This window comes from Epinephelus fuscoguttatus, linkage group LG17 (assembly GCF_011397635.1).
Source record: "Epinephelus fuscoguttatus linkage group LG17, E.fuscoguttatus.final_Chr_v1".
NCBI classification, from domain to species: domain Eukaryota; kingdom Metazoa; phylum Chordata; class Actinopteri; order Perciformes; family Serranidae; genus Epinephelus; species Epinephelus fuscoguttatus.
The window spans coordinates 24779870-24797167 of NC_064768.1; the positions used below are offsets into that span (position 1 = coordinate 24779870).

Consider the following 17298-nt stretch of genomic DNA (forward strand, 5'->3'; position numbering starts at 1 on the left):
AAAAATACCCACATACATGCGCTAATGATGGTGGAAAAAGGGTTCAACTCTCACACAACTCGTGCAGTATAATCCAAGTCTCATTTATCCTGTCATGTGCTAGGTACTTCCCAAACACTTTAATTTTTGCCCACAAACCTTAGCATCGGTGTCAGGCTTTGAAGAGCGCATAGATTAGCTTCACTTTCATTTCAGTTTCAAACGGTATGGTTTTAGCAAAAGTGAATGTGTTTGGAAAGTACTGAGCATGCAACTGGATAAATGAGACTTGGATTACACAGTAGTAAGTTGTGTGACAGTTCGTAGACAGATGTTTTGATATAGATTTGCTTTTCAATCAGTAAAGCAATATGTTTTCTGTTTTCCTTGGAGACGTGCAAGAAACAGTTTTCACAGCATGACTAATTGATACAGAAATGGTTATTTTGTGGAAGAGGTATTCTTTTAAAGGCCCATGTGGGGAAAAAATGCAGTAGTATGCAGCCACAGCAGTCAGAGTAGTCCCATTTAATTGAAAAGTGCTCAATGACTTCCTCAACTGATAAGTTTTAAACTGAAATGGCACTTGTATTAGCATTCAGAGACATCACACATCTGGCCAAGTGTCTCATTTATATGCAATGGCCTAATTTTACTCTCTGGACTGGTGTTAAAGTCTGCAGATATATCTCTGTATTTGTACTTTCACCTCTGATGTTACTCTTATCGGCAGTTATTCTGTGTGCCAATCACCGTACGTGTTAGTGATTAGCTGTCAAACTTTAAAGTGCATGTAATTATTCAGTGTGGGAAAGACTGTACTTCTGAGCTCTTACGTCAAATCCAGAGGTAAAGCTGTGCTGGAAAGGCCATTAATAGAACAAGAGATAAGATTATCAAAGCTTTCGTATAAGCTTTTGTCAGTAGGGGAAAGAGAAACTTCAGGTTTTTCCTGTCCATTTAGGTTCCTGTGATTTGTTGTTCTGTTAGGAAAAGGTTTATAGTGTATGTAAGAGGGCATGATCAAGGTTGAGGGTGTTTTTCATTTCAGAGGGGTTTCCATGGAAATGGTGAATAGAGGGCAATGTCTTTCTCTTGAGTATGAGGGAGCAGTCATATCAGTGTAGCCAGTCCCCAGTGGCAGGTTTTGACACCTCCATTTGCCTCAGGCAGTGTGCAGTGACTGCAGAGAAAACATAATCATTTATTCACTCAGTAGTTTTACAGTCGACTTCAGCGCTGTCGAGTAATCACGCTCCCTCTACACAGTCTCCTCTCCGCTCTCACATTTAATAATTAATGTTTTGTAACGCTGTGTGAGGTGTGTGTTTTCTCTGCCTTTAAAGATGTGTTGCTTAATTGTACACAAGATGCACATGAATAATTCAGAGGGTGTGTTTGCACAATTAATAACTGTCCACAGTGTTTATGAGTGTGAATAACTCTCAATCTTCTGTCATTACAGATAAATACCAACCGGCCCCCACGTCATTAGAGGTGAGTTTCACATTACAGTCTCCATTGCTCAGTTTTAAAAATAAGTTTTCCTTTTCAGCGCACTGCTAGAGTGCTTTGCTATTAGTTACAATCCCTTAGTTTTATTTCCCATCAAGACAGAATGTGCTGTTATTGAATGAATGTTAATTCAGTTATCAGATTTCTTTTCACTCCACAACCGTCATGCATTATTTAGTTCGCTTAATCATGCAAACACATACAAAACTATTTCAGAATCTGTTTTTCACAGCTTGCCCACCACTTGTTAACAATTCCACCACAAGTAGGCTGGTGTGGCCGCTGTGCTGCAATATTGTTGACGCTGGCCTTGAGAAAAATATTTCCTTGTTATTGAGCCAATGCAGGAAGACATTTAACATTAACCGATTATCAATATTGGTTGAAGTTGTGATCTTTTCTTGTGTGTAGGGCCTCTTTATTAACTTTAGGAAGTGGTAGAAATCTGCTTGTCCCAGAGATTGAGCCCTGACCTGTGATGCACTAAACACGTTTGAGTGGGAATGAGCGCTACACAAAATGCACTCTCTACTTTGTTCTTTAGTCATTGTGTTTGCTGCACTCTGATGCAGACGAGCACTTAAAAGCGACCACGACTTCTTGTCCTTTTGTTCATAAAAGCATTACTCTCTGCACCATTCATCACCAAAACCTTGTGGAGAGGTCATATGTCCAGTGTGTGTTTGGCCAGGCAAGGTACACTGTACAATCCTGGGAGGAGAAGTTTCTCTCACAGCTTCGTGATGTGTACACAGACTAATTACACAGAGAGTCCTCTGTCAACTCTGAGCAGAGCAGTCTGATCGTTTTACATGTTTGTCTTGTAGTTCATGTGATCACAGGCATGCACAGTATGTGAGTGTCTTTGCATGGCTTAGTTAGAAATGGAATTCCTCAGCCTCAGCTGATAGTCCCTTCCTCTCCTCCTTTTCTTGTTCTTGCGCTATGTTTTGCTACTTTTTTTTAAAGATATTTTTATTTAAGGCATTTTTTGCCTTTAATTGATACGATAGTGAGGTGTGAAGGGGGGAGAGAGAGAGGGAGAGACTTGCAGCAAAGGGCCACAGGCTGGAGTCGAACCCGGGCCGCTCCGGCAACAGCCTTGTACATGGGGCACCTGCTCTACCACTACGCCACCGACGCCCTAGCGTTATGTTTTGCTACTTGATACTGGGCTGATCCATGCATCATTGGCTTTGTGAATAAACAGGGTGTGTTTGCCTCAGAAATGCATAACATCTTGCACAATGGTTATTTGAGGCGATCAGCAGTTCCTCAGAAGTGATGGCATGGCTAAACCTTGAGGAAATGTCGAGTTTTAAAAAATGTCTTTCTGTTTCTTAGTTTTATGGATTGATAGCTTAACCACAGATATAGTCACTTGTTTGAGCTCTCTGATACAGTCAATGGCTTGTTTTTCCAAATCATGCTAAAAACAATAGCAATGTTTGGCTGTCAGTCTGTCCACCATTTTGGTCTAGACTGAAATATCTCAGCAACTACTGGATTGATTCCTGTTAAACTTGATAAAGACATTTATGGTCCCCATTTATGACCAGTAACCTGCAAAAACTTATGACATTCACCCTCAGCTGTACTTTGTGTTTACTGCTAATTTAATTAAATTTAATTAGCATGCTGACATGCTAAACAAAGATGGTGAACATGGTAGACATTATACCTGCTAAATGTAAGCATGTTAGCATTTAGCTCAAAGCATAGCGGCCTCACAGCAGAGCCGATAGCATCGCTGTAGACAGTTTTATCTTAATTGTCCCATGTGATATTTAAAAAAAAAGATTAAAGAAGTATTTCACTACTGCAAAGATGGTCTTTTCATAAAACATTGTAGAAAGATGTAAATACTTTAGAAATTGGTGCAATATGACAGAGGCATTCACTTCTGCTCAAGAGGTAGAAAACCTACAACTACAAGAACACTTTGTGCCTCACCAGATTGATAAATGCTCCTGTAATGTGAGCTTGTTCGTTTTGACATAGGAAACAATTTGGTGGCAGACTGGTAACAAATGATCTCAAATTACAGTTAATTGGTAAAATATGTTTCTGAAAACATTCTCGTTGTTTATTTTTGATTAGAACTGCCTAGTTTTATAGTTTGGTCTGAGTTTGAGAGAGAGAAAGAGAGGAGCTCTTTGTGCCGGGTTGGCAGGCATCTGAAAGATGGTAAGATGAAAGTAAGTTTACAATAGTAGCTTTACAGATACTACCCACAATGCTATGATAGAAAACTGGTTAAAAAAAGGCAAAGTATTCCTTTAATGTAATTTAAGGTTCTGAGAGGAACATTAACTGGAACTATAACTCTGCCACGGTGCTCTTCCTTGACCTAGTTCTGTTCGGATCATTCAGTAAAATTGATTTAGTGGGCAGTACACATGGACACAGTTTGTCCCTTTTGACTGATGATACACAGCAGGCCTCTCACTCTTGGTCACATTTTGGCCGTAGTCTTGTGTCCCTCATGTTTTGACATTGTGTATCAGTTCCTTGTGTTAGTGAGTCAGCCAACTAGGCAATTAGCCAGTGTCACTCGCTCATACTCCTCTCTGCTTCTAGACTCTTCAGTCTTTTGGAGCTAATCACCAGCTTGCGTAGAGTTGACCCACTTTGGCTCTTGTACACCACAGAACCTGTGTTGGGATAAGCTTCAGTGATACCAAACAAGATACCAATTTGTTACTTAAACTGGTCACAAGCAAGCTTTTCTCTCATGGTGTTTTGTTGTCACCTTCATGTCAAGTTGTAAATGTTTCTTTGAGGTGAAGAGTTTGAGACTTGGACCTTCTGTTGTAGCCTTAATGACAGGCTTAACCCAGTTTGTCCTAAGTTGAAAACTAAGGTGAGATTAGTTGCAGTATCCCATTACTGGTTCTACAGTTTTCCAGGTCTGCTCAGATCCCTGTGGCTCAATTTAAGCCATGCCAATTAGTTTACCAGAATTACGCACAAGGTAAATCCTCAGATTTTGAAATGGACACTAATAGTTTCAGTCATGAGTGAGGCCATGAGCAAATGGCAGCTAATGGAAGTAGTCTGAAGGGTTATATTCTCATTCTTCAAAAAGTATGGATCCATCATACCCCAAGTTTGAGACTTGTTCACTCACGGACTTGTTTTTTCTTGTCAAAGTTAAGTTTCATATGTAAAAATTGAATCACCATCATTCCCACTTATCCTCTTTCCAGATGGTTAGATTCATTTGTCAGCTTGGCTAAGACTCAGTGGAGCAGTGCATATATTTGCATGCAAACAGTTTACAGTACTGGCTTCCACACTGCAGCTGGTTGAACAGGGACTGCATGTGTCTGCGTGTGAGGCTTCTGTGTTTAGTGTATGTGTGTGTGTGTGTTCTTCCCCCTGTATACCAGTCACAGCAGGCAATGAGCTCTGTCTCTACAAAGACTTTTTCTTGTCAGCGCTGACGTCAGACTGCACATTGTCAGAGAAGGAGACGTCATTTTTTACATAATTTTTAATGATGGCTGCAGATTCTTTTGAATGAGTGAGGGTTTTTTGGGTCAGTTGTCTGTGGCGTTTGAGTCTGACTGGTATCCAGTTTGATCCCTGTATGCCTGACATTCACCAGTGACCTTATTTTCACATCCTGCTTTTAATCAGTCTATTGATTTTTGTGACATTGACTGCTTCACTTAAAAGCATTCGTGCGGCTCATATTACAGCCCACAGTAAGGTTTCATTTTCTGCCGATACAGGGATTTTCACAGCAAGAACAAAACCACAGGGATGCAATTTATTGACTAATCTGCGCTATTTGAGTCAGTTTATTCTATTTATATACACCACAGAAGAAATCTATTTCTGAGTTTCTTCTGGTTCAGTCAGACCTGAGAGATGAATTGAATTTCCTCTTCAGTCTGTCAGGTTTACAAGGTTTTTAGATCTTTTTTGTCACAGATATTTTCCAGTATCTGCCAGTAAGTCCTGTGTGGTGTTAAGAATAAGACAAATGTGTTTTGTGTGAAGAGACAGATTTTTCTCCTTTGTCACAGCTGCCTATCAGATTTGTCTGGCATCGAGAGCCACTGTGGGGATTCTGACAACATTTAGGTCAAGCTCAGTAAAGGTTATTTTGCAGCTATAGTGACATAAACCATACTCTGTAGGTTTGTGCTTTTGGGAGGGTGTTTTTGGCACATAACTGCAGTGTGAACTTTTGCTGTTTAACCGTGAAAAACATATGCTTTACAGTATCAAATGTAATCTTAGTGTTTGGGAGTTTTATCTGGAGATGCGTTTTGTTTGAAATCCTCTTCTCTATAGCTGCATCTCCAGGATCAGCTTTTATGCCACCGTGAGAGCTTGAAAAGAAGCCACATAGTGTCAGTGATGGCTGTTTGATCCAGAGTGACATTTTCTCAGTTCTTCCAGATGACTTCACATCAGACTGGAAAGTTTTTGACTTGGAGATAAGACTGCGTTCTTTCTTGCTACAAACAGTGATTCTTCAGACTGGAGGAGGCTGAGCATCCGCTCCTGCGGTGGAAGACCTCTAGATTTAGCTCTGCTTATGTAACTGTCTGCGTTGTGATGGCTTTACTCTACTACTGCAGCAAAAGCTCAGGGCTGCTTAGCTGACTGTTTTATCAGCTCAGATGGTCACAGTGTTGCCTCAGGCTGCAGCTGCAAAGGCAAGAATGTGATCGTGTTAACTCCAACCCAAACAATGATGTCAGGCTTGTTGTTGTTGTCTGCAAGAAAACAGACTTTTGTTCTCACATGAACTGTGCAGTTAGTTGTCATATATTTAATAAGAAAGGCTAGATAACAGCTTTCAGTAGTCCTCTTAAATCTGAAGTTGCCTGCGATAATGCAGATCCAAATGTCTTTCATCAACTGTATTATATACTGGGCCTGTTTAGTTTACTCATTGATTAAACGTTGCTACCCTCGCTAGTCAGCAACAGAAATACTAGTCATTTAAACCCGATTAACAATGTCAAATTGCTCTTAAAATTTACACTTTTTTTTCTGAACAAATTGTGCTCAGTTTGACTGTTTAATGAGTGTTTTCGTGCTGTTAGACTAGTGGACTAGTTAAAGATTCAACTTTAAAATCACGGAGATAAGTTGTTAGGCACATCCCTGGTTGATGCCAAACTTGCCGACAAATGAAAATGGACAATTCAATTGAATGGAAAACTAGACGTGTATTTCTGTGTAAACTGATCAGTGTGCTAAAAGACTCAGCAACACATCAGCCTTACTCTTTCCTCTCTCGTGTGTTTATGTGAACGTTAATGATGCTCTTTAACACAAACGGCTCATTCTTTGCCCATGTGCGTACTCGTTGACTCACCGATGTTTTTCCATCACGGTTGCCCTGCTCGTTGAGCCGTCTTATACAGCTGAAAATATGTTTGTCTATTTTTCAACCTAGTTTTGTGATTCAGGATCATTCGTCCTCACAGTTTGCCATGTATGAATCAAAGTGGTAGCTTATAAGAGCTTTTGTTATTTATGAAAGGCTCTGTGATTGGAAAACTGCAAAGGTTACAACTAAAACATGCAATGCATAGGAAAAGAAGGAAAAATAGTAGAAGATAATAGAAGTTCTGGTTAAGAGAGAAGCACACAGTAAAACTCCCTCAGACAGTAGCGCACAGCATCGAGCCAAAGGCCGCTCGAGTTTTAGCCTCACCAGAGCAAGCATTTATACTCGTGAGAGACCAGACTGCTTGCTTGCCAGCTTGAGCTATTTGGCTCAAAATAAGACCAAACAGATGTTTTAAATTATGTGCCCCTCTTTATTTATTTTGGTTATCAAAAGGCCAGTGTTTGCAAACTGAACAGCTTGACCATTTCAAATGGTTAAGTGGAAAAACTGCTATAATTTTGTTGAGTGAACCCAATAATAAGGTCATGTGTGGACAAAAACAGTCCCCTGCACGAGGATTTGGTTTTCATATTCATTTGTACAATTTTATCCATCATTTTAAGTCTTACTTTTATCTTGTTTGTTAGCTTTTATTTACTAGTTATGCTTATTAAGAGTTACACAGGTCCAACATTGGAGATTTGATATGAAACCAGCATTCCTTCAGGAGACAAACGTTATTCATGAGTAGAAAATTCTCTTCCTATTCGTCATTGAGTCTCGAGATGATGCCTCTGACACTGGTCTTCATGTGAGAACGAGATTCTGTACTATAAAACAACTCATTGTTGGCGAACGGGCAGTGATGTCATGCAAGTGATTAGCATCATTATTAGTTTGGCGAGCATGAGAAAAGTTGCTTCCACTGGAGAGTGGAGCTATTTGAATTGAGTTTGAGAAGTTTTTTTATGTGTTACACACACTCGGGATGTTATTTTTTTTTTCACTGACACCCAGGTGACTCATCCTGCTACATTTCCCAAGGAGCATTTGAAAATGTAGGCGACTTCCTGCGCTACCTGTGGTTGGCCAAGACCACAGCGATGGGAACATATGAGTGTTTCATCAGCAGTGGCATGCTTCCACCTATCCTGGGTGGAGCCTGGTTTCAATTAGCGGTTTGCTACCAAACATTTCTGCCTGTGCCTGAAACCCAGCAGTGGATTTTCTGGCTGTCTTTCCCAACAGCTTATCTGCATACATGTTTCCCCTTCCTTCTTCCTTCCTCCTCCTGCTCCTCTGCTTTGGCTTCTCGCCTCATTCCTCTAAGTCATAAGTCTTCAGATGAGATAGTGAAGCGTGATTAGAAAACCTAGCTGTAATTTCTCCTCTTTCCTGGTCCCTGGCTATCGATACTTAAGATGCGTCTTCCCCATTCCACCTGCCATAAACTCATGATTTAATGTCATTCTTGGATATGAAGTCACAAAGCTGTCGCAACACTGCCATGTTGGTGGAGTAACAGGGTGGAGTTATACAGCCTCCACTGGTATTTTTTCTTTGTTACAACCATTTATGTCTGGACTTAACTGTATATTTGGCGAATTGAGTCCAAGCTCTCATTGTTTATGCTCTGGAACGCATAAACCTGGGATAACATAAACCAGATTATTGTACAGAGTGCTTTAATTAATGATGCATTGAGCCCTTCTGTGCTAGCTTCTGTTGAGCCATGAAGCAGTTAATTATTACAAGCCATTTTGTGTTGGCAGGGAAATTGGATTTAAACAATAACTGCTAAATCTACCCATGCCTTGCCAGTATAGCAAATGTTCCTCACATGGAAATCTAGTCGAATGCAACTGGTTAAATTACACATGGATATAAGAGGATTTTCCATGCTTGATTATTGACCAGTGTAAACGTTTGCATCCTGGTGGCCCATGAAAGAGACCCCTTGTGCTGTCTGTCGCTGCAGGGAATCTCCGCCTACTACAGTGCATGTTGTCCTACAGATGGATTATAAGGTTACATAATGAGACACTAAGGAATAGGATATTTATTTTAGCCCTGGAACAGGATTATCAGATGCACACAGAGATGGTTGATAAATGGTGAAAGTACAAGACCAAAAAAACCCCTGCCTTTCTCCAGGAAAGAATTGGATCAATAGATTAGGTTAGTGTCGGAAAATTCAGAATGGAGGCTGTTGCTGCTTTTGTGATATTGGTATTTTGAGTGCTTGTTCTTTTATTTATAGAAAGCTGACAGTTCAAAGATCTGATTTGAGAGAAGAACCACAATCCCATAGCAGTTTCTAGTGACACACATTTAGATACAGACTCACTGTACCGCTCAAAAGTGTTGTACACTTTACTCTCTTGACAAGCAAAAATGGTAAATAGATACAAATGTTCTTGTTTATTTACTAAGTTTTAACATAAACCGTTTCTCTCCGAAAGTTCTCATGGCTTGTACATTCCTAACACGCGACCACTCAGCCTCTCTGTTTTAGACATGACTGTTATTAAAGCTTCTCACCTTTGTAATAGAGAAAGCTCTGGCCATGTGGTCAGGTGATGTAGCACTGTGACGTCGACACCTTTTCAATGCAGAGAAAAGCTGCGATAAACATGGAAGTAGATGCTAGTTAAACATAGAATTTGAGGCCGTGTCTGCATGTGTACAGATATTTTGGAAAACAGATATTTCTTCCCAGCATATAAAAAAAACATTCTCTCTATATGGCCTTCGTTTTACAAAATATCTCCACACTAGAACTCAGTAACAACACCAAATGCTAGCTGGGCCAATAGGCGGTGATGAAGGCTACATAAACTAAACCTCAAATGACAGAAACATTCTGAGTATGCGTAGTGATCTTATTTTCCGTTGTCACTTCTGACAGCCTGCAGATGCTGAGGTGGACCAAAACAGAGCATCAGACGCCTCCATTCATCTGTACAGCATGTAGTAATACTGAGTAATTAAATAAAGTGGTCAATAGGCCTAGCAGTGCTTACAAAATATAGAAAAATCAAACAGTAGTATGCCATTGTTGTTACTGTCTCTGGTGCATGCTCGTTACACAAAGCAACAATCTGCATGCGTAAATTTAACACCTTGTTTTCAAAAATCTCAGTGACCGAAAATATTTTATGTGTGGACGAAAGGCCAAAACGCAGAGGAAAAAAAATATGTTTTAAACAATGTCTTTGTATGTGTAGACAAGACCTTAATGGAATAGCTGCACATGCTCGCTGTACAGTCGAAACACTGTAATGGCTGAAAAATTCATGCCTCTCAGAAAGATCAAGGGCAAACACAATCTATAGGAGACTTAATGAGTTTAGTCCAAATGTGATGACAGCACTTTGATTCAGTATGACAGGTGAGTTACGTAATGATTTTCTGCCTCGGTTGCTGCACTTAATGATCCCAAACATGCTCAGTCAACACCCTTCCTTTTTGTGCGCTACACTCCCAGACACCACGGCCAGGTTCTGTTCACTGTCACCTCACCCAAGCACAGCTAGCCGTGCCCATCAACGTGAGCTTCACCCACAGCAGCACTCGGTTTTATTTGGACACCTCCCTTTTTCAACAATGTATTCTCTCTGGATAAGAACACGCAGTACAGTAATGGCTTGCAGTATCCAGCACTTAAAGGAGCAGTTAGCTCATTTTATTACCACAACAAAGCAATGTCAAAATAGTTGTGAGGTGAGGTGTTGCAACCTATTTGTTTGTGTTTGTTTGAAACCACTAGCTACAACCTATTTGTTTGTGCACAAACAAAAAACAGCTAGTGGTTTCTATCCACATCCAAATCCTGCACTAAACTTGTAGCCACAGCAGTTGCACAGTGACTTAGTGGTCCTGTTGAATGTTATAGAAAACAATAAAGGGCACTCTATAATACTCAACTGGAAGCTAGGAAAAGGGTGCATGCTGTAGTATATTTTGCTGAATGCTGAATGTTAAGTTATTAATGTCGGGATCCCAAAAAAAACTTAACTTCCATAGCCTTTAAAATTTAAGTGATGGAAAAAGTTGTTCAGCACTGAAAGGAGTTGAAGAGAGATGTATAGAGAGAAGAGAACTGGTCATAGCGTTGGAGGCGAGGCCCTTTTCATCCCTATGAAAGTTGCTTATTGGCGCATGAAGCCAAAAAAGCTTGATTTCCATGGTATGAAATTACCTGGATCTTCAGAGCAAGCCCTCCGCTAACTTGAATGAGGATAAAATGACTTAATTGTGCAGCTCTTTTAGATGTTTTAAATGTTAGCGAACCGAATGGATCAAATCCTGACAGCGAAATTTCATATACAGACATTTTATGGCAGTTGTGATGCTCAGAAAGATGTATCCACTGATTTACAGTTATCTCTTTGACAATGTAAGTCTATGGGATAAAGTCTTTTAGGGCCCCATGTCATCCCATGATGAACTTGGACATTGTACTTCCACGTTTGGCCTCTGTGTAAAATTGGCTTCAAGGCCCAATGCTGTTTCTGGGGGTTTGAGTTGACATGTCCATCAAAGTTTAAGTCACAAATTGAGCTTTAAGTATCAGCTGAAGTGGATGGATTGTAGAAACCGAAAGATTTTTCATTACTTTTATTATTTCATTATCAATTAACTAAATATTTTTAGTCAGCAAAGGGCTACACAACTTAGTCATGTACAAACTGATGAAGAACCAACAGCTCCTGAGTTCGTCGTCAGTGAGTTCCTGTTTTGTGTGGAGTTTTTAGCTCCTGCTGCTCCTGAACACTTGTTGAACTGAGAGCAATGCTTTGATTAAGTTGTTAGGAGAGGACATTGCACAGCAGAGCCAACTTATCATGCTGCAGTGAAAGAAAAACTTTGTGTTGTCGTAGCCCGGTGGTTGTTTTAGACATTTTGGAACAAGCTGCAAAAAAAGAAAAAGATAGGTCATCCCCTGTCAGTTAATGAGGGGAAGCAGCGATGAAATGAAATCATCCCCAGATTATGGTAATAATCACGCTGTTTGGAGGAACACTGTGGCCTCGTTTCACATCTGGGTTGAGGACATGAACTGTCTTCTTGTCCTTTTACGTGAGTCTGATGTAGATGGAGTTGTGTATCTAAAAGGTGGTAAGAAATTGGGTCTGTTCCATGAGGATGCGCTGGTGTGCCATTAATTATAGAGCAGCAGGGGATGACATGAAATTGAGAGTAGTCTCTCAGCTGGAAAGAACATAATGTTGGCACACTCAACAGGAAGTAAACAAATGACAGTGGGCAGTAATGAAAATAATTTTACTACGTTCAGCCTCCTTACTTGTATATCAAACCAAAGAATTTGTGTGTATACCGGAATCATATTCTATTTTTGTCTTTCATATCTAGTCCTGCACCGCCCTTTTTTCTGTGGACTCACAGCTGAAACAAATTCTTTTATTGTACCCAAGTCTATGAAATGCATTTATTTATTTTCCAGTACACAATAATAAACTACAATAACTTATTTGTCCATTGTCCCACAGGTTATTGACTCACTGGGTGTCATGATTTACAAAGCTCTGGACTATGGCCTCAAAGAAAACGAAGAGCGTGAACTCACCCCGCCGCTGGAGCGCCTGATCGACATGATGACCAACACAGACAAAACTGAGAGTGACCCCTGTCCTGACGAGGGCTACGAAGCCACAGAGGAGGAGGATGAGTGCGAGGAGGAAGAGGAAGGGGAAGAGGAACGCGTCCCTGCCACCACCACCAGCTCAATCAACAGCATTCGTAGCTATCGTGACCTCATCACGGTGGGTTGCTGCTTTATTTTTGTGTTTTTCTCTTAGCAGCTGGTGAATGATACACATGGTGCTCAGCTGCAGGTGATCAGAGCAGATGGATAATCTTCAGTAAGATGCAATCTGAGATACATCAGGTGTGTTCAAAACAAAAGTAGAATCCTCTCACTCTGTAACACTCCCATAATAACTCTAATCATTTACTGCGACGGTGCAATCAGTCATGGTTCGAGGGATAAGACTGATGTTGATCCATGACGGATCAAAGTTATCATAGGCGCATTAAATGTGCAGATTCTTCTTTTGCTTTGAATATTTGCTCCTTTATTCCATTTTCACATCAGGTCTGTTAACAGAGCTCTGCACCCACACATCGTCATCACTCCAGCTCCAAACAAATTCCCCTGATGCGGGCCGTCACGCTGTAAATTCCCCAAGTAGCTTCTGAATATGAGACTGGCAATTATAGCTGTGTAAACACGCTGGTATTTGGGGAATAGGCTTAGAAACTTTCACAGCCCATTCCTTCCATATAATGAACCCGGTGTGGAACACAAACAGTGCGTGTCTCGCATTGCTTGCCTCCCAGTTCCTCTAACAATCATTCTCTTGAGTGTAAACTGCAGTATGTTGGTATGACATGACCGGAGTAGATAACACAGCACATTCCTGGCTAACCTCCTTCCTATACTTTTACTCTGCTGTTGTGTCGGGCAGCGGGAGGTTGGGTCGGTGAGGGTTCAGCCAGACGAGGAGCTGACAAAAGATGACAGGACTTGCAAGGGAAGCATCCCAGTAAGACAGGAATAGTTAGACACTGAATGTCCTGAATAGGTTTCCTCATTGCTTCAGTGAAATTGAGTGAACAGAGGAGTGGCAACATGAGCTGTCATGCTCTTAACCAAAGCTGTCAATCTGGAGTTTGGATTGTAGCCCATTAATAATCGCTCATCAAAGATTTAAAGGATTTCCCACAATGTTAATTTAACACCAATTCTTCAGACTGTGACATTGGCCTGTACTGTTAACATACAGCTTTCCCGAATTTTTGCAATAGGTAAAGTTTTGTGCTTGGTCATTGTTTTTAGCATAAACAGTGGAAACCACCGATGCAGCGGTATTTTAAGCATGGCATTAAAGACACTCACTGCTCAGGTATCATTTTTACCTGTGTATTTCCTTCAAGTGGACAAGGAAGAAGACACGGACTGCTGAGTCAGACATTCCTGTGGCTAGCCAAGCCCTCTAGGAGAACATGAAAAATATGTCATTCATCTGGTTTTCTCCTTTTGTGTCACTGGAGATAATTGACAGCTCATCCATTACGCTGGCAGGCAGCCTTTATTATCTTTACAATCACAGTAACATACCATCAGGGTCAGGGCTTTAAATGGTGCGCAAGTGATGCTAGTCAGGCAATGATGCACCGACTGGGCGATCAGGTTTAAACTCTGGTACGCACTGTTTTTAGTCATAGCAGCATGGCTACATGAGCCTGCTAGACTACACTTGGGTCCAGACTGAAGTATCTCAAGAACTCTTTGATGGCATTTAGACATTTTGTACAGACAGTTATCGTCCCAAGATGATAAAGCCTACTGATGTTGGTGATCCCCTGACATTGTCTCTATTACTGCTCTGAGCCGGACTTGTTTGTTTTGTGTTTTTAGAAGGACTGATATTAAATATTATGCAGACTTCATATCCCCCCCATGATGACTTGTGATAACTTGGATTTTCCCATTCCTTTTTTTTCCATCTAGTGCCATCATCAGGCCAGAACTGTGATATGACCAAGTACCTAAATACACTGAACTAAGATGGTGAATATGGTATACATCCTAGCAAAATTACTAATTCAATTGGGCTAGATTTTAAACCCATGAAATGTAGATGGGCTACTGCACAGCCCCCCTTCCCTGTACATAGTCTCACTCAGTCAAGCTCAGTATCTTCAGCACGTAAACAGAACACCAGCAAAACAAACACCAGCAAAGAAAAAAACTGGCCATACCTCTGTTGCCAACAACCATGTACAGTACAGGTAGTCACCTGAAATGGTTTTCCAACAGTCTTGAAGGAGTTCCCAGAGGTGTTTAGCACTTGTTGGCCCCTTTGCCTTCACTCTGCGGTCCAGCTCACCCCAAACCATCTCGATTGGGTTCAGGTCTGGTGACTGTGGAGGCCAGGTCATCTGCCGCAGCACTCCATCACTCTCCTTCTTGGTCAAATAGCCCTTACACAGCCTGGAGGTGTGTTTGGGGTCATTGTCCTGTTGAAAAATAAATGATCGTCCAACTAAACGCAAACCGGATGGGATGGCATGTCGCTGCAGGATGCTGTGGTAGCCCCAACAGTGTCACCAGCAAAACACCCCCACACCATCACACCTCCTCCTCCATGCTTCACAGTGGGAACCAGGCATGTGGAATCCATCCGTTCACCTTTTCTGCGTCTCACAAAAACACAGCGGTTGGAACCAAAGATCTCAAATTTGGACTCATCAGACCGAAGCACAGATTTCCACTGGTCTAATGTCCATTCCTTGTGTTTCTTGGCCCAAACAAATCTCTTCTGCTTGTTGCCTCTCCTTAGCAGTGGTTTCCTAGCAGCTATTTGACCATGAAGGCCTGATTCGCGCAGTCTCCTCTTAACAGTTGTTCTAGAGATGGGTCTGCTGCTAGAACTCTGTGTGGCATTCATCTGGTCTCTGATCTGAGCTGCTGTTAACTTGCGATTTCTGAGGCTGGTGACTCGGATGAACTTATCCTCAGAAGCAGAGGTGACTCTTGGTCTTCCTTTCCTGGTCGGTCCTCATGTGTGCCAGTTTCGTTGTAGCGCTTGATGGTTTTTGCGACTCCACTTGGGGACACATTTAAAGTTTTTGCAATTTTCCGGACTGACTGATCTTCATTTCTTAAAGTAATGATGGCCACTCGTTTTTCTTTAGTTAGCTGATTGGTTCTTGCCATAATATGAATTTTAACAGTTGTCCAATAGGGCTGTCGGCTGTGTATTAACCTGACTTCTGCACAACACAACTGATGGTCCCAACCCCATTGATAAAGCAAGAAATTCCACTAATTAAACCTGATAAGGCACACCTGTGAAGTGGAAACCATTTCAGGTGACTACCTCTTGAAGCTCATGGAGAGAATGCCAAGAGTGTGCAAAGCAGTAATCAGACCAAAGGGTGGCTATTTTGAAGAAACTAGAATATAAAACATGTTTTCAGTTATTTCACCTTTTTTTGTTAAGTACATAACTCCACATGTGTTCATTCATAGTTTTGATGCCTTCAGTGAGAATCTACAATGTAAATAGTCATGAAAATAAAGAAAACGCATTGAATGAGGAGGTGTGTCCAAACTTTTGGCCTGTACTGTACGTGTCAAAGACAAGTAAACAGAAGAAGATCGAAAACAATAAGCAAGCTAAAATGAAAGGGTTAAACTGACCCTGAGCTGACATTGGTTGGAGTTTCTTTGCGCCCTGTAGCTCTCTCCACCTCAGGAAAGCAGCCTTGATGTTTACTGCGCATGTGCAGTGCTCGACAGAGATGAGAAGGATGCGAGGTGGCTCACTCGTTGGCTTCTTCCATACAATATATATGCAGTTTACATATTGTCTTATGTCAGGTTTATGTATGCTGGGCAACTCAGAGGTTGCTTCTGAGCCAGACTGAAGTACCGTTGTGCCTCGGTTGTGCCTCAATTGTGTACAGTTATATAACTATCTATTTATGCATCAGTTATGTAGGATACTAAAATATGTACTTTATGTTGGCCATGTTTAATTCATGATTTATACACAAGTTAGTTTTATTTATTTGGCCCAAAATCACAATTTCCCTCAAGGGGCCACTATAGGATACTGTATGTAACTAATTCCTTCCCTTCTCTCCTCTACAGCTATGTTCCTCACACCTGCCCAGCCCATCCGACGCTCCAAACCATTACCAGGCTGTTTGTCGGGCTCTCTATGCTGAAACCAGGGAACTACACACCTTTCTGGAGAAAATCAAGAGTGCCAAGGAGGTAAGAAACTCTGACAAGTGACATCTGCAAGTTATTGATAAATCTGATAAGGATGAATCACAATCTGGTGGAAACACAAACAATGCCTTCTGCTCACCCACTTGTATCTTTTTTTTATCACCATAATTGATAACACACTTGCACAGGAAGTGAGTCACCTAATCCTATTTCAGAAATATTAAGTAATCATCATCTACGCTCACTTTCATTTATTGCCACTCATCCATATTCCCAAAGTCGGCTAATTTTGTCCATGAGTCACACTCAACATTTGACTCATTTGCACGTCATAAATCAAATCAAAATTCAAAAGAAACTGAAAGTGATAGGGAATGCTTGTAAGCATAGAACAGATTTGCGTATATAAGGAGGTACCAAACCCACCACTCTGCTGTGTTTACTTGAATTTACTGTGTAGAATTCAGTTGGTTGAATTAGGATCTGTAAGGCCAACAGACAGACACTGGGAAAAGAAAATTCCAGAGTGGCGCCCAGAAACTGCACAATAACAACAAAACAACCCATGAAGAAGTAATGGTCCAGAATGATTGAGACTTTGTGGGTGTCCCTGTATGACCCCTTTGTACGGCCAGTTGGGAACTCATCGTTTAAATTACTTCACATGACTTAACTC

General features: G+C 41.1%; 1 protein-coding gene across 5 annotated transcripts in view; it reads left to right on the forward strand.

Annotated features, from left to right (window-relative positions):
* The window catches only part of spire1a (spire-type actin nucleation factor 1a), a 37926-nt gene that overhangs the window by 4247 nt on the left and 16381 nt on the right, over window positions 1–17298 (forward strand). For all 5 annotated transcript variants that reach the window (XM_049602390.1, XM_049602391.1, XM_049602393.1 and 2 more), the window contains exons 2-4: window positions 1445–1476; window positions 12367–12639; window positions 16539–16664. In XM_049602390.1, the coding sequence (XP_049458347.1) occupies window positions 1445–1476; window positions 12367–12639; window positions 16539–16664 (431 nt within the window). The remainder of the gene's footprint in view (window positions 1–1444; window positions 1477–12366; window positions 12640–16538; window positions 16665–17298) is intronic.